This window comes from Martes martes (genome assembly GCF_963455335.1).
Source record: "Martes martes genome assembly, chromosome: 5".
In the NCBI taxonomy this organism is placed as follows: domain Eukaryota; kingdom Metazoa; phylum Chordata; class Mammalia; order Carnivora; family Mustelidae; genus Martes; species Martes martes.
Window position 1 is genome coordinate 118,183,778 of NC_137892.1, and position 14,684 is coordinate 118,198,461.

General features: G+C 47.6%; 1 protein-coding gene across 2 annotated transcripts in view; it reads right to left on the bottom strand.

The window, feature by feature from the left end:
• CYFIP2 (cytoplasmic FMR1 interacting protein 2) overlaps nucleotides 1–12,620 on the bottom strand; it is a 104,905-nt gene extending 92,285 nt beyond the window's left edge. The window contains exons 1-5 of one of the 2 annotated variants that reach the window (XM_080804178.1): nucleotides 12,421–12,620; nucleotides 10,836–10,925; nucleotides 6,021–6,098; nucleotides 4,388–4,489; nucleotides 806–987 (exon numbers count right to left, since the gene is read on the bottom strand). In XM_080804178.1, coding sequence (XP_080660304.1) covers nucleotides 806–987; nucleotides 4,388–4,489; nucleotides 6,021–6,098; nucleotides 10,836–10,925; nucleotides 12,421–12,537 — 569 coding nt within the window. In that variant the 5' untranslated portion in view covers nucleotides 12,538–12,620. The remainder of the gene's footprint in view (nucleotides 1–805; nucleotides 988–4,387; nucleotides 4,490–6,020; nucleotides 6,099–10,835; nucleotides 10,926–12,420) is intronic. The other variant, XM_080804179.1, reaches the window with a different exon arrangement.
• Nucleotides 12,621–14,684: the final 2,064 nt, after the last annotated feature.

Below are 14,684 nucleotides of genomic sequence, written 5' to 3' on the forward strand. Positions count from 1 at the left end.
ACACTGCAGAGCTCACGTGAGCCTCAGCAACACGCAGGAAAGCTATCTGTTGCTTTCGAATGTCCACTATCACCTTCTGCGTGGCTATATCCTAATTTCTGGAGAGTGACAGTCCCTGACCCACTCAGTCCTTCTTTCAGCTGACACTGAACCCCAGCTGACGCTGGCCAGCACCTGCCCCTTGGAGCCCCCACTCCCAGCAGTAACCGAGGGAGGGCTCCACACACCACCCAGACCAGAGCCAGGACAATCCTCCATGGGACTTTGGCAAAAGTACTTAAAAGAAGCGCCCCTTCTTTCCTTTGGAGCTGGGGCTGCCACGCTGGTCAGAGGGAAGCTGCCAGCTGCCAGCGACCACCCCAGGGCACAGGCATGCCTGTGAATGAAGCTGCTCTCAGGGAAAGTTGAGCCGAGGGGTAGCGGAACTGGACCACCATCACCTGAGTATCTGGATCCAGATAAAGTGAAACCGTTCCGTTCCGGGAGCCAATCCAGTTCCTTCTTTTACATAAACAGTGTGAATTGGCTTTCTGAATCTTGCAGGAAATGACCAATGTGACCATCTTATGATTATTTTTCTGGTCCCAAACTGCATGGGAAACCACTATAGGTCGGGAAAAATTGAGGCTCTGACCTCGTCTTGAGACAGAACACTTAGAAAAACAGAGAGCCCGCCCCCCGCCCTGGCAGGGAATGGCTGGTTCGGTTCTGGAGGAGAAGCCCGGAGAAGCCCGGCAGAAAGGCTCCAGGCCCCGCCTCCCCCAGGCGGGCTCTGCAGGGGGAGGGGCGGGGAGGGTGCCCTGACCTCTTATAGGCAGAGTGGTCGTTCTTGACGCTGCACTTCATATTCTTTAGTTCATCCAAGACGGCGAACATGTTGATGAACTTGCCCAGGGTCAGGAGGTAGGCCTCGGAGACGAAGTCCTTCCTGCGCTCGGCATGGCACAGCCGCTTCACCTCACTGCAGAACCGCTCGATGGCCTTGCGCTGCGGGGGGAGGGGCAGCGGGTAAGGACAGGCGGCCCAGAGGGCGGCTCGACGTGCTCTGGGTCGAGAGCAGGATCAAGACTCCCTCCTCTGGGGCTCTGGTCAGAGTGTGGACATTTAGAGAGAGTCAGATCTGCCAGGAGATCTTTCTTAGCGGAGCCCGTAAATCCAGAGCTCCTTTGGAGAGGGGAGCCTGGAACCTGCAGCCAAGTGAATCAAACCAAGGAATTCATTCACTATGCCTTTGCTGAGCAACATTATGTCTTATTCATTTTTTTGTATCCCAGCACCTAGGACAGTGTCAGGCACCAGACAGGGTAGAGTAGGGACGAGTGAGAGACACACTCAGAGAGAGAGGCTCATGTAGCTGGTAAATTGTATTTATTGCATCTACTACATGCCAGGAACCATTCTAGGTACTCCAGGAAAGTAGAGAACAAAACAGAGAGAAAAAAAAAAAAAAACTGCCCTAAGGTGCTTATATGTGAGTGAAGGCAGAAAACAAAACAAACACTCTATGTTAGAATGTGATATGCACCGTGGAGAAAAATAAAGCAGGAAAGGGGGATAGGGAGGGCAGGGAGAGCTGTACACTTTAGTAGGAAGATCAGAGAAGAAATCATCCAGAGGCGACTTTTAGGAAAAGAGTTTGAAAGAAGAGGAGAAAGATAGGGATAACTGAAGGAAGTGCATTTTGGACAGCATGAGTGGCCAGTGCAAAGGCCCTGAAGTAGAAGTATCCCTGACATGTTTGAAGAATGAGCAAGAAGCCAGTGGTTGAAGTGAAGTGAGCAGAAGGAAGAAACTGGGGGCACAGAGGGACCAGGGCCACTGGCTCTCGCAGGACTTTGTGAGAACTCAAGTCTCTACACTGAGCGAGTCAAGGATAACATGGTCTGAATTGTACTGTAAGAGGGTCACAATAGCTGCTGTGGTGAGAATCCATAGTAGGGGGCAAAGATAGAAGCAAGGAGAATAGTTAAAAGAAATGAAAATATGTCTATCCCAAAATATATACATGAATATTCACAGTCGCCTTGTTCATAAATAATCCCAAAGTGGATATAACCTTAGTGTCTATTAACTAATAAATATGTAAATAAAATGTGGTAGACCCATACAGTAGCTTAGTATTTTGTCATATATTTTGGTACATGTTACAACACGTTTGGATCTTGAAAACAATATGCTAAGTGAAAGAAGTCTGTCACCAAAAATCACATTATTCTGTGATTTCATTTATATGCAATGTCCAGAAGAGGCAACTCCATAGAGACGTGAGACAGATTCGTGGTTACCTAGAGCTGGAGAGGGGGAGGGGAGGGTATAATGGGGTGGTAGCTAAAAGGGATGAGATTTTTTGGGGGGCGTGAGAATGTTCTATGACTGATCGTGGTGATGGATGCACAACCCTGTGAATATACGAATAAAAAATGGTTGAATTGTCCAATTTAAAGGATAAATTGTATGGTATGTGAATTGTATCTCAAAAAATCTGTTACCAAAAAAAGCAGCTGACCAATAACAAAAATAGGCTAAAGTAGCAGTTCAGAGAGAGACACAGAGAGAGGAGGAAGTAGAGGAAGAAGAGGGGGAGGGGGAAGGAGAGAAATCCCTCCTGGTATGTGAACTTCACTCCATGGACATGGGATACCCTGTCCCAGTCAGTCATTCCCCTCCTCCAAAGCCCAGGCAAGCCATCCTCTCTCCTTCGAGTCCAAGTCCAGTGGAACTTTCCACAATGATGGAAATGTTTCATAACTGCACTGTCCCATATGGAAGCTACTCATCACATGTGGCTACTGAGCCCTTCTCACCTCATGGCTAGTGTGCTGGGGGACCTGAACTTTATTTAGTTTTCACGTAAATAGTCCCATATGGCTAATGGCTACTGTGTTGAACAACATAGTTCTAGATTACTCCAGATCCTCCCTTCTCTACTTTGTCGGAAGGCCCCCCCCCCCATTTAGCAGTCAGTCAGGCTCTGGATAGTTCTCTCTTGGGCCTGCCTTCCTGAAGAGACCAGGCTCCTGATGGCAGGGCCATGACGCTAGTCACAGCAGCTGCCATTTTTCACACCTACTGTGCAACCAGGGCTCCATTTGGCTCTCCACAAAGAGAACACCTTTATCCTCCCCACACACCGGAGATGAGGCATGATTTCCAAGGTGAGAGAGCCGAAGGCGTTAGATGTTACAGAACACACAGGCTCACAGGGACAGTGTGCAGAACCTTGAGTTTCTCTGCCTCGGAAGCTGCCCTCCTGCCCTGGGCTGCACACATGTGTGCCTTCCCCAACCATTCCCATCTCCCACCCCCAGAGGCCTGGGCATAGCTGGGCATGGGCTGGACACCCAGCCAGGGCCTGCGAGGCTCCTGATGACATTCAGCTCTTCAGTGGAACGTGTGGAGGGCACAGAGTGTGTGCCACGACTCCCGCCCCAGGGTACAGACCAGCCTCGAAGTCTTCAACCTGCCTTCCCGTACAGGGTCCGACATGACTGTCGGAACCAACCACTCTGCTTTATTCTCCCTTGGCCATTCCTGTTTAAGCAGCCTGCCCTCTTGCCTTCCATTCATGGAGGCCCCACGGCGCTCTTTTCTCTTTTCCTCCTGAAATGATTTCCGCTTCCTGGCTTCCCAGCTGGCCTCCCTGCTGTCACTCTTCTCCCCTCCCACCTTCCGCATCTGTAACTGTCTCCCCACCTCCCATCCATTTCCCACACAGCGGCCAGAATGGTGCTGCAAAACCTCAAACCAGAACATGTCACGAGGACACAGGGGCTTCTATGAGGCCTGAGTAAAATGCATGTAATCTTTTCATGTCTGACCTCCTGGCCTACAGTGCCCTGGAGATCGGGTCCTCTCTACCTCCTCAGGTCACCCTCCCTCAGCCGCCCTACTCCCTGCGCCGCCCTGGTTGCCCGTTATTTCTCAAACAGGCCATGCCCCTTCAGGCCTCAGGACCTTTGCCTTTGCAGTTCCTTCCGCCTGAAACCTTCTTTCTCTGGTCACCACATGCCAGATGATTGTCACCTACAGAGTTCAGTGCAAAGACCATCCCCACAGCTACACCAGGTCACAGACACCCTCCACCCCAGACTTAGGATTTTTTAAATTTGGTTTTACTCACAGCACTTACTACACCCTGAAAAGGATTGTGTGTTTTTTACTGGCAGTCTCTCCTCCTCCCAAAACACACTCATGGGCTCCCTAAGACGTAAATCACGTGGACAGAGGGTGGCTTGTCTATCTCGCTCACCAAGGAGTGTGTCAGGAGCACACAAGGGGTATCTGCTCAGTGGGTAAGGTAAATAAGCTGGGTCAAAAATCCACGCCCCAGCAGCCGGCAGAGCCAGGCCTCTCAAGTCTCATGATTCAGACCCACCCTTACCCTCACCTGAAAGTACATGAACTTCATGAGCTTGGTGACCTCCGGCTCCAGCACCTCCACTGTCTTCTCATAGATTTCGACCCGGTTGGGCTGCTCATTGCATTTCACCTGCGGGGAGAGGGGGGATGGGATCACACACCCTCCTTTGCCAAGGCGGTTCTGGTTCACATCTGTCGTCTTATTAACAGAGCCCTTTTGCACTCTTGAAGGCACCTCATTTAGGATGATAAATGCAGTGATCACCCTAGTGAGCGGGGGGCCGGGGTAGCCCTGTCTGATGGGTCTGACCAAGAGCAGAACTGCTTGCTCCCCAGACCCTGGCTGTGGGAAAGAAACCAGCTGGTTCTGAGATCAAACCCTCCTCCTCTTCAATCTGTTCAGTGCCCTGACCTTGAGCTGTATACACATCTACCCTGGTCTGCAAGGTCTCCCTCCTTCAGCCTTTTCCCCACTCCTAACCCACTGCAGCCCATCAGCGTCTAAGCAGAGAACAACGTGCCAGCCACTGCTCTGCGTGCACACAGCGTGAGGCCCTCTGGCCATGCCTGGCCCCATCCAGAAACCCATTTTCTCTGTCCATTGGTTTTCAACACATCAGAATCCCATGGAAGATGTTTCATAGCCTGCACACCCAAGACTGCTAACTGGTCAGGTGAAACTGAACAGTGAGTGAAGGATAGGAATGAGAACATTCTTCACATCGTTGCTTAGGAATTCTTAAAATGGTAGCATGAAGGTTAAATACCCACCAGTCAATGATTAAATGGATAAAGTATGATATATTCATATGATTTCATCATAAAGCTGCTAGAAGGAACATGGGGAAGTTAGCAGTGACATGGAGAGATTGCTACCATAAACTGACAGGTGAAAAAACCGGCAGGACATGAAGGGTAATTGAACCGCATTTTTGTTAAACAAAACACAAAACAAAGCTGTGTGTGTGTTTTTGTGTCCATATATAATAGAGGCATAGAAAATCTGAAAGAGTTCAAAGCAAACTGTTAATAAGTAGTTACCTCTGGGGACTAAGGTTAGGAGGAAGAGAGGGGAATAGCTTCTGTTTACTTTGCACACCCGTGGTTTGTTTATTTTGTTATAATGGGACCCATGAACTATATGATGTTGATAATTATGGTAAATAGAATATCTACATGAGTCAACACAAAAAAGTTACTAAAAAGGAATTAAGTGGAAAAAAGCAAATGGCAGAATAATATAAGTATAAACAATATACATTTATAAATATAAGTCAATGATAATTTACAATAACATTTGTAGGAACAGTCGTGATTTCAAGGAAAAAGATCCAGAGGAATATGCAGCAAAGTATCCATAGTGATTATGATTTGGTGGGAGGTGGGTTTGGGTGGTGGGGTTGAGGAGATGGGGATGTCTTGCTTTTTACTTTATACCTTTGGGCCATGGTTTGGGTGTCGCACAGGTAGTCCATACTGATCTCGAAATAAATTGAACAAATATTTTTTAAGTTGTCATCAGTGCTATGGGAAGCTCTCCACATGTCTTGAGCAGCTCCTTTACCAGGCCCTGCCTCACTCCCCGCCAGCTGGGAAAGCTCAGCTCTCTGGCTGGGTCGAAGCAGAGGGCCCGGAGAGCCACCGAGCAAGGACAGGCTCACCTGTGGGATGGCCCGGGAACAGCTGCGCCAGGTGTAAAGCATGACCGCATACTCGTGCCCTTCCTCCAGCATTTCATTCTGGAAAGCAAAACACGCCCTCAGCAGGGAGAAATGATGCTGGTGGCAGAAGGCTCCTTCAGGGCCCCCCAGAGCCTCAACGCCTCACAGTGGCCGAGGGACTAGCAGCATCGTGGAGACCTGGCAAGCGGAGGAGACATGCAGACTCTTGGCCCTACCCTGGGCCTATGGAATCAGAATCTGTATTCCAATACAGCTCCCAGGTGACTCGTTTTCCCAGGTATACCCTTAGGTTGAAGAAGCCCGGCTTCAGGGAGCCTCCTCAGACACCCCAGGGAGCTACCAGCTGGCCGCATTTTTCCAAAGATGGACAAACGCCTTAGAAAAAAGGCGGCAGATCAAAAGTTGTCTTGGGTATACTGTGAGCAAGAAAATAAGCAAGTAGCAAAACAGTACATACAGCCGGTAGGTTAAAAAAACAAAGAGTAATAATTATGAAAGTATACTGCTGTGTACTGAAAAATACTTTGGTACCACAGGCATGAAGCTAACGAGCGAGCTCTCTGTGGAGCTGAACACACAGGGGCTTTCACTCTTCATATGACAGAGTACGATGTTGCCCTTTTATAAGAGCCCGTGCTACTATTCCAGAAGCAGGAAAATGATTAAGCTCCATTTTTTAAAATAATTCCCAGCAGATGGCAAAACCGGTAAGAGCATGGAAAACGAATCCGAAAAATAGAGTGATGACTCACCTCACCTCACCAAGTGCTAAGAGCCCTAAACCCAGGTTCTACATATCTGGGCTCAAATCCCAGCTTCATCACTTCTTAGTCCTTTGATCGTCAAGAAGTCAGTTAACCTAAAATTCTCCATTTAGTATCTGTTTAATAATAATGACAAGGACAACCTCCGAGAACTTCATGAAAATTAAATCACACACACACACACACACACACACACACACACACACACACACCACTCCAGGTGGTCCATAAAGGGAAGTAAAAGTATTACTAGGACAAAAAGAGGAGTCTGGCAGTGTCTCAAAGAGTGCAACATGGAGTCACCACATGACACACCAATTCCACACTAGGTACGTATGTCTAAGACAAATGAAAACACAGGTCCACACAGAAATGTGCACCCTTGTTCACAGAAGCACTCTCCTCATGCCAAGAGGTAGAAACTAGCCAAATGGCCACTGACTGCTGCGTGGATAAATACGGGGTGGCACAGCCACAGAAAGCAGCAGCGCTGCTCTGTAGGTGGGAGGGAAGTGCCAATACGGGCCACGGCATGGATCAACTCGGAGAACCTTCTGCCAGGCCCCAGAGGCCACCTGGCGTGTGATTCATTCAGAGGAGCTGCTTGGCACAGAGAGATCCACAGAAACAGAAAGCAGATTAGGGGATGGGGAGAGACAGGACTTAGGAGTGACTGCTAATGGGCTCGGGGTTTCTTTTTGTGGTGACAGAAGTAAAATGGCAGTGATGTTTGTATGACATTGTAAATACACTAAAAAACACTGAATTATACCCTTTAAATGGTGAATTTGGTGTATGTATGATGATGAATTTGATGATGTATGATGACTGTATGAAGTTGACAAAAAAGCAATAAAAATGGCATCACCAGACCATCTCTCTTGTAAATGTCTGTGCTGATAGAAAAATGAATCTAATTTTTTTATTAAAACATTTTTTATTAAAAAATGAGCATAATTTTTTTATTCCACGTGTCACATCTACTTCATAATATCTCCTTAGCACAAGATCGGATTTAATTTGGAATTTATTACTTCTTATAATTTTGTTTTCCATAGCAAATGTCGATGAGGAGTCATACTTTCAATTCTTAATTTGGACCCCTTTTAAAATCAATAACATGTTGTCCTTGGGACCAGAGAGCACCAAAATCAAGCCTGTGGGTCTCCTGCTGCTCCTGCTTCAGAACAGAGGTCAAAAATGGGAAGTGACAATAACGTCGGGAACGTGTGTCTCCTTGTTAGCATCACACAGCCCACCAGCAGGGGAAGAGTCCTACTGTCACTCAGTGAATGCTTTACAAAGTGGTCGGGGTCCCAGGCTCCATGCTGTGTGCCGTGAACAGGGTAGCAAACAAGAACTGTGTAGACTCTGCCCTGTGGGTATTTCAGTGCCCATCCACAGATCTACTGTATGCCTGGAGGACAGGGGTCAGGACGGTGTGGCAGAAAGAGCCCTATGTGGGGCCTCAGGGAGACTTAAGTCCTGGTCCTGGCTCTGCCCAGGCTTACCTTTTACCTTGAGAATGTCACCGCTTTCTCAGGTAGAGTTGGCCCCAATCACCAGTTCACTCCTGATGCCCAGGCCATGCCCCACCAGAGCCAAACCCTTATTCCTGGGGGAGGAGCCAAGGCCCCAGTATTTTTTAATGTTCTCGAGGCAATTCCACTGTGTGGCTCAGGAAAGGGAATTTGGGCACAGAAAGGGACATCATATATGTGCATGTAGAGACACCCGAACCCTGGGAGTCTCTGAGAATCTCTGTCTGTGTCTTTCCGCCTGCTGGTTCCACCACCTAGTATGTTCTCCCCACCTCATCTCTGACAGATGAATTCTAACTATGTGGGACAGCAGAGTTGAATGGAAAGAGATCAGGACTCGGAATCAAAAGCCTGGATTCCAGGTTCCACCCTGTGATTTACTAGTTGTGGGATCATGAGCAACTTGCTTGTTCACTTCTCCAGGTCTCAGTTTTCTCATCTCTAAAATGGACGTAATGATCCCTTTGTAAGTTACAGGGCTGTTATAAGGCTCCAATGATATCATGTATGAGAATATCTTATACATTTAAAGTCATCTTACATATGGTTAAAATGTGTGTGTGTCTCTACATAGAGTATATCAGGCCCTATTCAAAAGCCCCTTCTTTCATCAAGCTTTCTCTGATCCTCTCAAGGACCCTTCAAAAACACAGAACTTTAAACTTTTACCATGCCATTTACCTTTGACTTTGTGCATTTCTATTTGCCTGCACAGAGTAATCCAGACCACAGGTTTTGTAATCAGACAAACCTGCATTTGGCAACATCACCTGTCAGTGGTGGGACCCTGAGTAATTTACTTAAATTTTCTGGACTCTGGTTTTCCCTGTCTGTGAAATGGGTATTGTGATGAAACCTATCTCACAGGGTAGAGGTGAGAACTGATTCAAACAGTGCAGTTATAATATCCAAAAGAGAACTTATGAACATACATTTCTCCAAAGAAGACATACAGACAGGCCAACAGATGCATAAACAGGTGTTCAAAAAGACTAATCATCAGGAAGTGCAAACCAAAACCATGATGAGATATCACCTCACATCTGTCCAAATGGCTAACATCAAAAGCACAAGAAACATCAAGTGTTGGCGAGGATGCAGAGTAAAAGGAGCCCTGCTGCACCCTGTTGGTGGGAATGCAAACTGGTGCAGCCACAGTGGAAGTCCGTTTGGAAGTTTCCCCCCAAACTAAAAATAGTATAAGAACTATTCCAAAGGATATATGCACCTGTTTATTACAGTCTTATTTACAATGGCCAAAATATGGATGTCACCTATGTGTCCATTGACAGATGAATGGATAAAGAAGATGTGGTAGAGATATACAATGGAATATTCAGCCACAAAAAAGAATGAAATCTGGCCATTTGCAACAATGTGGATGGACCTAGAGAGATCTAGAGACTAAAATGCTAAGCAAAGTCAGTCAGTCCGAGAAAGACAAGTACCATATAATTCCACTCATATGTGGAATTTAAGAAATAAAACAAGCAAATAAAGAGGAAAAAAGAGACAAACCAAAAAACCAGACTCTGAACTACAGAGAACAGGCTGATGGTTATCAGAGAGGAGGTGGGTGGGGGCTGGGTGGAATGGGATGGAGAGGATACTATGATGACACCTGAGTCATGTACAGAAGTGCTGAATCACTATATTGTATACCTGACACTAACATAACCGTGTATGCTAACTACATCGGAATTTAAAAAAAAAATTAAATAAACTCTCTGCACAGAAAGTGTTCAATAAAGGGAAAACTTGTCTATTTTCCACTTGCCTCACAGAGAATCAAGAATGGCCCCTACTTGTCTTTGTACATCCCCTTCTAACATCTAGCACAGTCTCTGCAGGTACCAGGTACACAGTATTTATTAAATGGATGGGGTCAGGGACGGTAAGTCCAGGCTTTAGCATATAACTGGTACAGTGAGAAAGGCCCAGTGAGCTGCAGACGAAGCCTCTGAAGGAGGATTCTGGAATCCTTCAAATTCCAGGGCTACAGGAGAATAACATCCGTGAAAGCCCAAGAGGGAAGAGGGGGCTTCCTCACAGATGGGTCAGGTACAGACCTATCCGACCATCGGCCCCCCCGCCCCGTGAATAACTCAGACCAACTTCCTTGGGTCGATAACATATTATTCTACAACCATCATCTCTTCATTCTGAGAAATCTGCTTTGGTCAAGAGAGAAATGTCCACCTGGCCAGTAAGTAACCTGTAGAGTATAAGACAAGGCAGGATCTGATCATATGTTAGCCTACACTGCTCCAGAAGTTCACCAACGTGAAGAGTAGGGTCAGCCGGGGCCCTACAGGTGAGTAGGGCTTGCAAAGCTGGAAGACGGGAACAGCGTGCCCCAGGCCCTGGGAGAGGGTGGGGCAGGGCATGAGAACGGGCTTATGGAGACGGGTCTGACTGAGGCAGGCAGCTCCCGGGAGAGCCGAGCACCTGCCCCTCCCTCCCGAGCTGGCAGGATCGCAGCGACTTACCATGCTGGAATGGACCGTAGCCTGCTCAATGTACCTTGCAATGCCTGTGACAAATGCATTCCTGTCCTCGAAGTTTGTGTCAAAGTTAGCCTGTAGGAATTAGAGGACAGAAACATTTGTCGGAAAACAAGTCCAAGGTGGCTGGGTGTCCAAAAATGAGTCCAAACCGCCGCCAACCAACGCCACAGGTCTCTGTGGAAACCTATCTCCACATCGTCCTCTGATCTTCCCCCAAGAAAATCCCACTCTGACTCACTCACATTGGGCAGGCGCCGGCGAGACGGGGCCCGCGCCTGCTTCCCCAGGTTGCCTGAGACTTGGAAGTAAGTGGGTAAACTTCAGAAACCTAACTAGCTGCTGAAAGTTACGATGGGCATCACTTTCATCCGGCAGTTGCAGAAACACTCACCGGAGGCTGCAGATGCTTACGTACAAGGAGGATAACTGTGGCATTTTTTGCGACAGAAAAAACTGGAAACCATCCAAATGTCCGTTAACAGCCAATGGCTAAATAAGTAATAGTATATCCATACGATGGACTTAAAAGTGCTAGGTCGTGGTTAAAAATAAAATGGTGGCATTGCAGTACTGTCACGGAAAAATACCCATAATAAAATTTAAGTTAAAGAAGCCAAATCATAGACCAATATATATAGGATGGTTTACCTTTTGGTTAAAAATATCTATATCTATGTATAATATATATTTATATCATATATATGGTAAAAAGGGGCGTGTGTGTGTGTGTGTGTGTGTAGTCACAGTTACAGGGTGATTTTTATTTGTTATGCTTTTCTGTATTGCTTGTAATAAAAAAGATACTTATGTAATTAAAAATTCAACCTGGCTTAGAAAACGTGAATAAGCCAAGTTTGTGACTTGACTCTTCAGTCAAGTTTGTGCTTAATAAAATCTAACTATTGAACAAAATTACAAATATATTATGCATTCATATTTCGTCTCAGTCAGCAGCCCCAGAACCTACAAGAGGTCAAATACAGCTAAAAATTTGTATGACTTATTCTTTCCTCACGTGGCATACTCACCCAGCACGCCCAGACGAGGGGCTGTTTGCGAGGCTGACTCTAGATACACCGATGCCCTTCCCAGCTTGCCCTAAGGTGAGGGGGGATCGGTCATGGTTTTGAGCAATCTGATCATGGTTTGTCACAAGCTCAGGCAAAGGCAAACAATGGTGACTGGCTTCCCTGAGCCATTAGCTGCTATGGGGAGCTGAAAGCTCTTCTCACATACATGACGGAAAAGTAATTACCCAGGCAGGCTCCAGGGGTTTCTAAATTGTAATATTTAATTCATGAGATGAGAGCTGCCAAATCCTTGGTTGGTGCCGTGGCAGGAACCACCGGGAAGGTATTTGGGGTCAGAGCGGATCAACAAGCCTTCCCTGGGGAGAACAGCCCTGGTGTACGTTTACGAGCTAATCTATTCCTCATCCTCAGTTCCGGCAGGGCGCGAGGGACTCCATCAGCTCGGGACCTTTCACCTTTGAAAGGCAGCCAGCCCCCCTCCCCGGGGCCTTCAGGGCAAGCCCTCGGGGGACACCCAGGGCTCCGGGCAAGCGGACCTGGTACATGATGGAGGACGGCGGCGGCTCGATGCATGGCTGCTGGTCCGGGAGGGGCAGCTCTTCCAGCAGGTCTACGTTGGACAGGGCGTCCTCCAGGGTCACGTGGGTGGTCATGGCTGCGGTTGCCCCGTTCTGTGCCGAGGGAGAGGGTCGTCAGGGGCCTCCAAGGGTCTCTCAGCCTCCCCCTGGGGGGGCTCCTTCCAGAGAAGAAAGAGGGTTTACAGGCACTGAGACCACTTCCACTCGTTCCTTCTTCACAAAGTGTTTGCAACTGATGCCTAATAGTTGACGACCTCTTTGCAGTTTACAAAATCCTGTGCTGTTTTTTTTTTTTTCTTTTGGAACATCTATTGTCGGGACGGGGCCACCCCGCAACCCCCTGTGATCAACGCGGCGGGTGGTATTTCAGCCACAGAACGGATGAAGAGGGAAGGCTCGGCGCAGTCATGGGACGCCCAGAAAAGCACCCTGACGAAGGCCCAGCGGCCTCAGATGGGCCTGCTGCTGGACACGGGCCTCGGGCAGCCCCCAGCTTCAGCTACTTCTGAGAATACGTGGCCGGTCCGCACCTGAATCACTGCACAGCACCAACACCCGTGCGGGAGAAGCCACGATTCTCCACTTGAAACCAGGGCCTACGTTTTACAGGCCAAGTAAGCTGAAATTAAAAGAATTCAGACTCTAGCATGCTTAACCTTATTTGCAAAGATGGAAGTGCCATGATCTTCCTTGGCTTGGAGGGGTTTTGTGAGGCACACCAAACAAATCAGTCCTAAATGGATATTTTTGTCTTGGACCCTGACGGAGTGCAGTGGCTCTGACGAGAGCTGCATTGGGCAGTGAGGCTGAAGGGGATCTGAAGACGTGCTTACTTACCCAGGCTGAGCTAACTACTATTTTAAGAACTCAGCCCCCAGCAAACAGAATACTCATTTTTTTCAAAGCCTCTGTGAGACGCTGATAAAAAAAGATCATGATTTAGGCTGTAGAACAGGTTCTCAGGAGTTCCCCCAAACATGACATCCTAGAAGTCACATTCACTGATTACCATGAATACGATTAGAAATCAAAAATGCAGATCGGTGGCTCAGTGGGTTAAAGCCTCTGCCTTCAGCTCAGGTCATGATCCCAGGGTCCTGGGATCGAGCCCCACATCAGGCTCTCTGCTCAGTGGGGAGCCTGCTTCTCCCTCTCTCTCTGCCTGCCTCTCTGCCTACTTGTGATCTCTCTCTGTCAAATAAATAAATAAAATCTTAAAAAAAAAATGCAGATCGCAGGCCAAAAAACACCCCTACCTATGAAGATCTGTAGAAACATACCTCAAGGCCATTTGTTGTTAAAGAGGAATTCAAATAGAAATCAGAAACCATTTAGGACTGAAAGAGAACATAAATAAATGTCTTAAACGCATTTAGCAGAAAATAAGAAAGTAAAACTAAATGAACATAATTTTCACTCAAAAATCTAAAAAAAAGGGGCGCCTGGGTGGCTCAGTGGGTTAAAGCCTCTGCCTTCAGCTCAGGTCACGATTCCAGGGTCCTGGGATCCACATTGGGCTCTCTGCTCTGCAGGGAGCCTGCTTCCTCCTCTCTCTGCTTGCCTCTCTGCCTACTTGAGATATCTGTCTGTCAAATAAATAAATAAAATCTTTTAAAAAAAATCTAAAAAATGAAATCAACCCAAAGAAATGAGAGTGCAGACACTGATCATTACAAAAGCTGAAATAAATGAAGCAAAGAACAAAACAAAGAGCATACTAGGTGAATGCAAATCTAAAAACTGAGTTTCATAAGATTAATAGTAACAGCGAGCTGCCCCTTTAGCACACTTGGATAAGGAAACCAACAGAAAGCCCACTGTGCTGACAGTCTGAGCACCCCTCCCATCCCCAATCTCAGGCAAGTGTGAGACGGGCTTGCAGGCTAGAGTTCTGAAGTGTCAGAAAATGTGTCTTGATTGCTTGTCAGGAAATGCGGTGTCCAACACCAGGGCAGAGAAGGGTCACGGACATAACAGCTGGGTATAGGGGCTGCAGAGTGTACCCCAGGGCATGCTGCCCTAAACCAGTGTCTCCGTCCGGCCCAGGGCTGGGAGGGCAAGTCAGGGCCGAGCAGCTAGTGTTGCTGCACCCGTCACTGAGTCTTCTAGCACACTTCCCCATCATGCCTGGGACAACAGCAAAGGCCATAGCCAAGGAGGGCTTGAGGAGCCCAGAAGTGACTTCCCCTCTTGTTCTCTGCAGGCACTCAGCCTCATGGGGG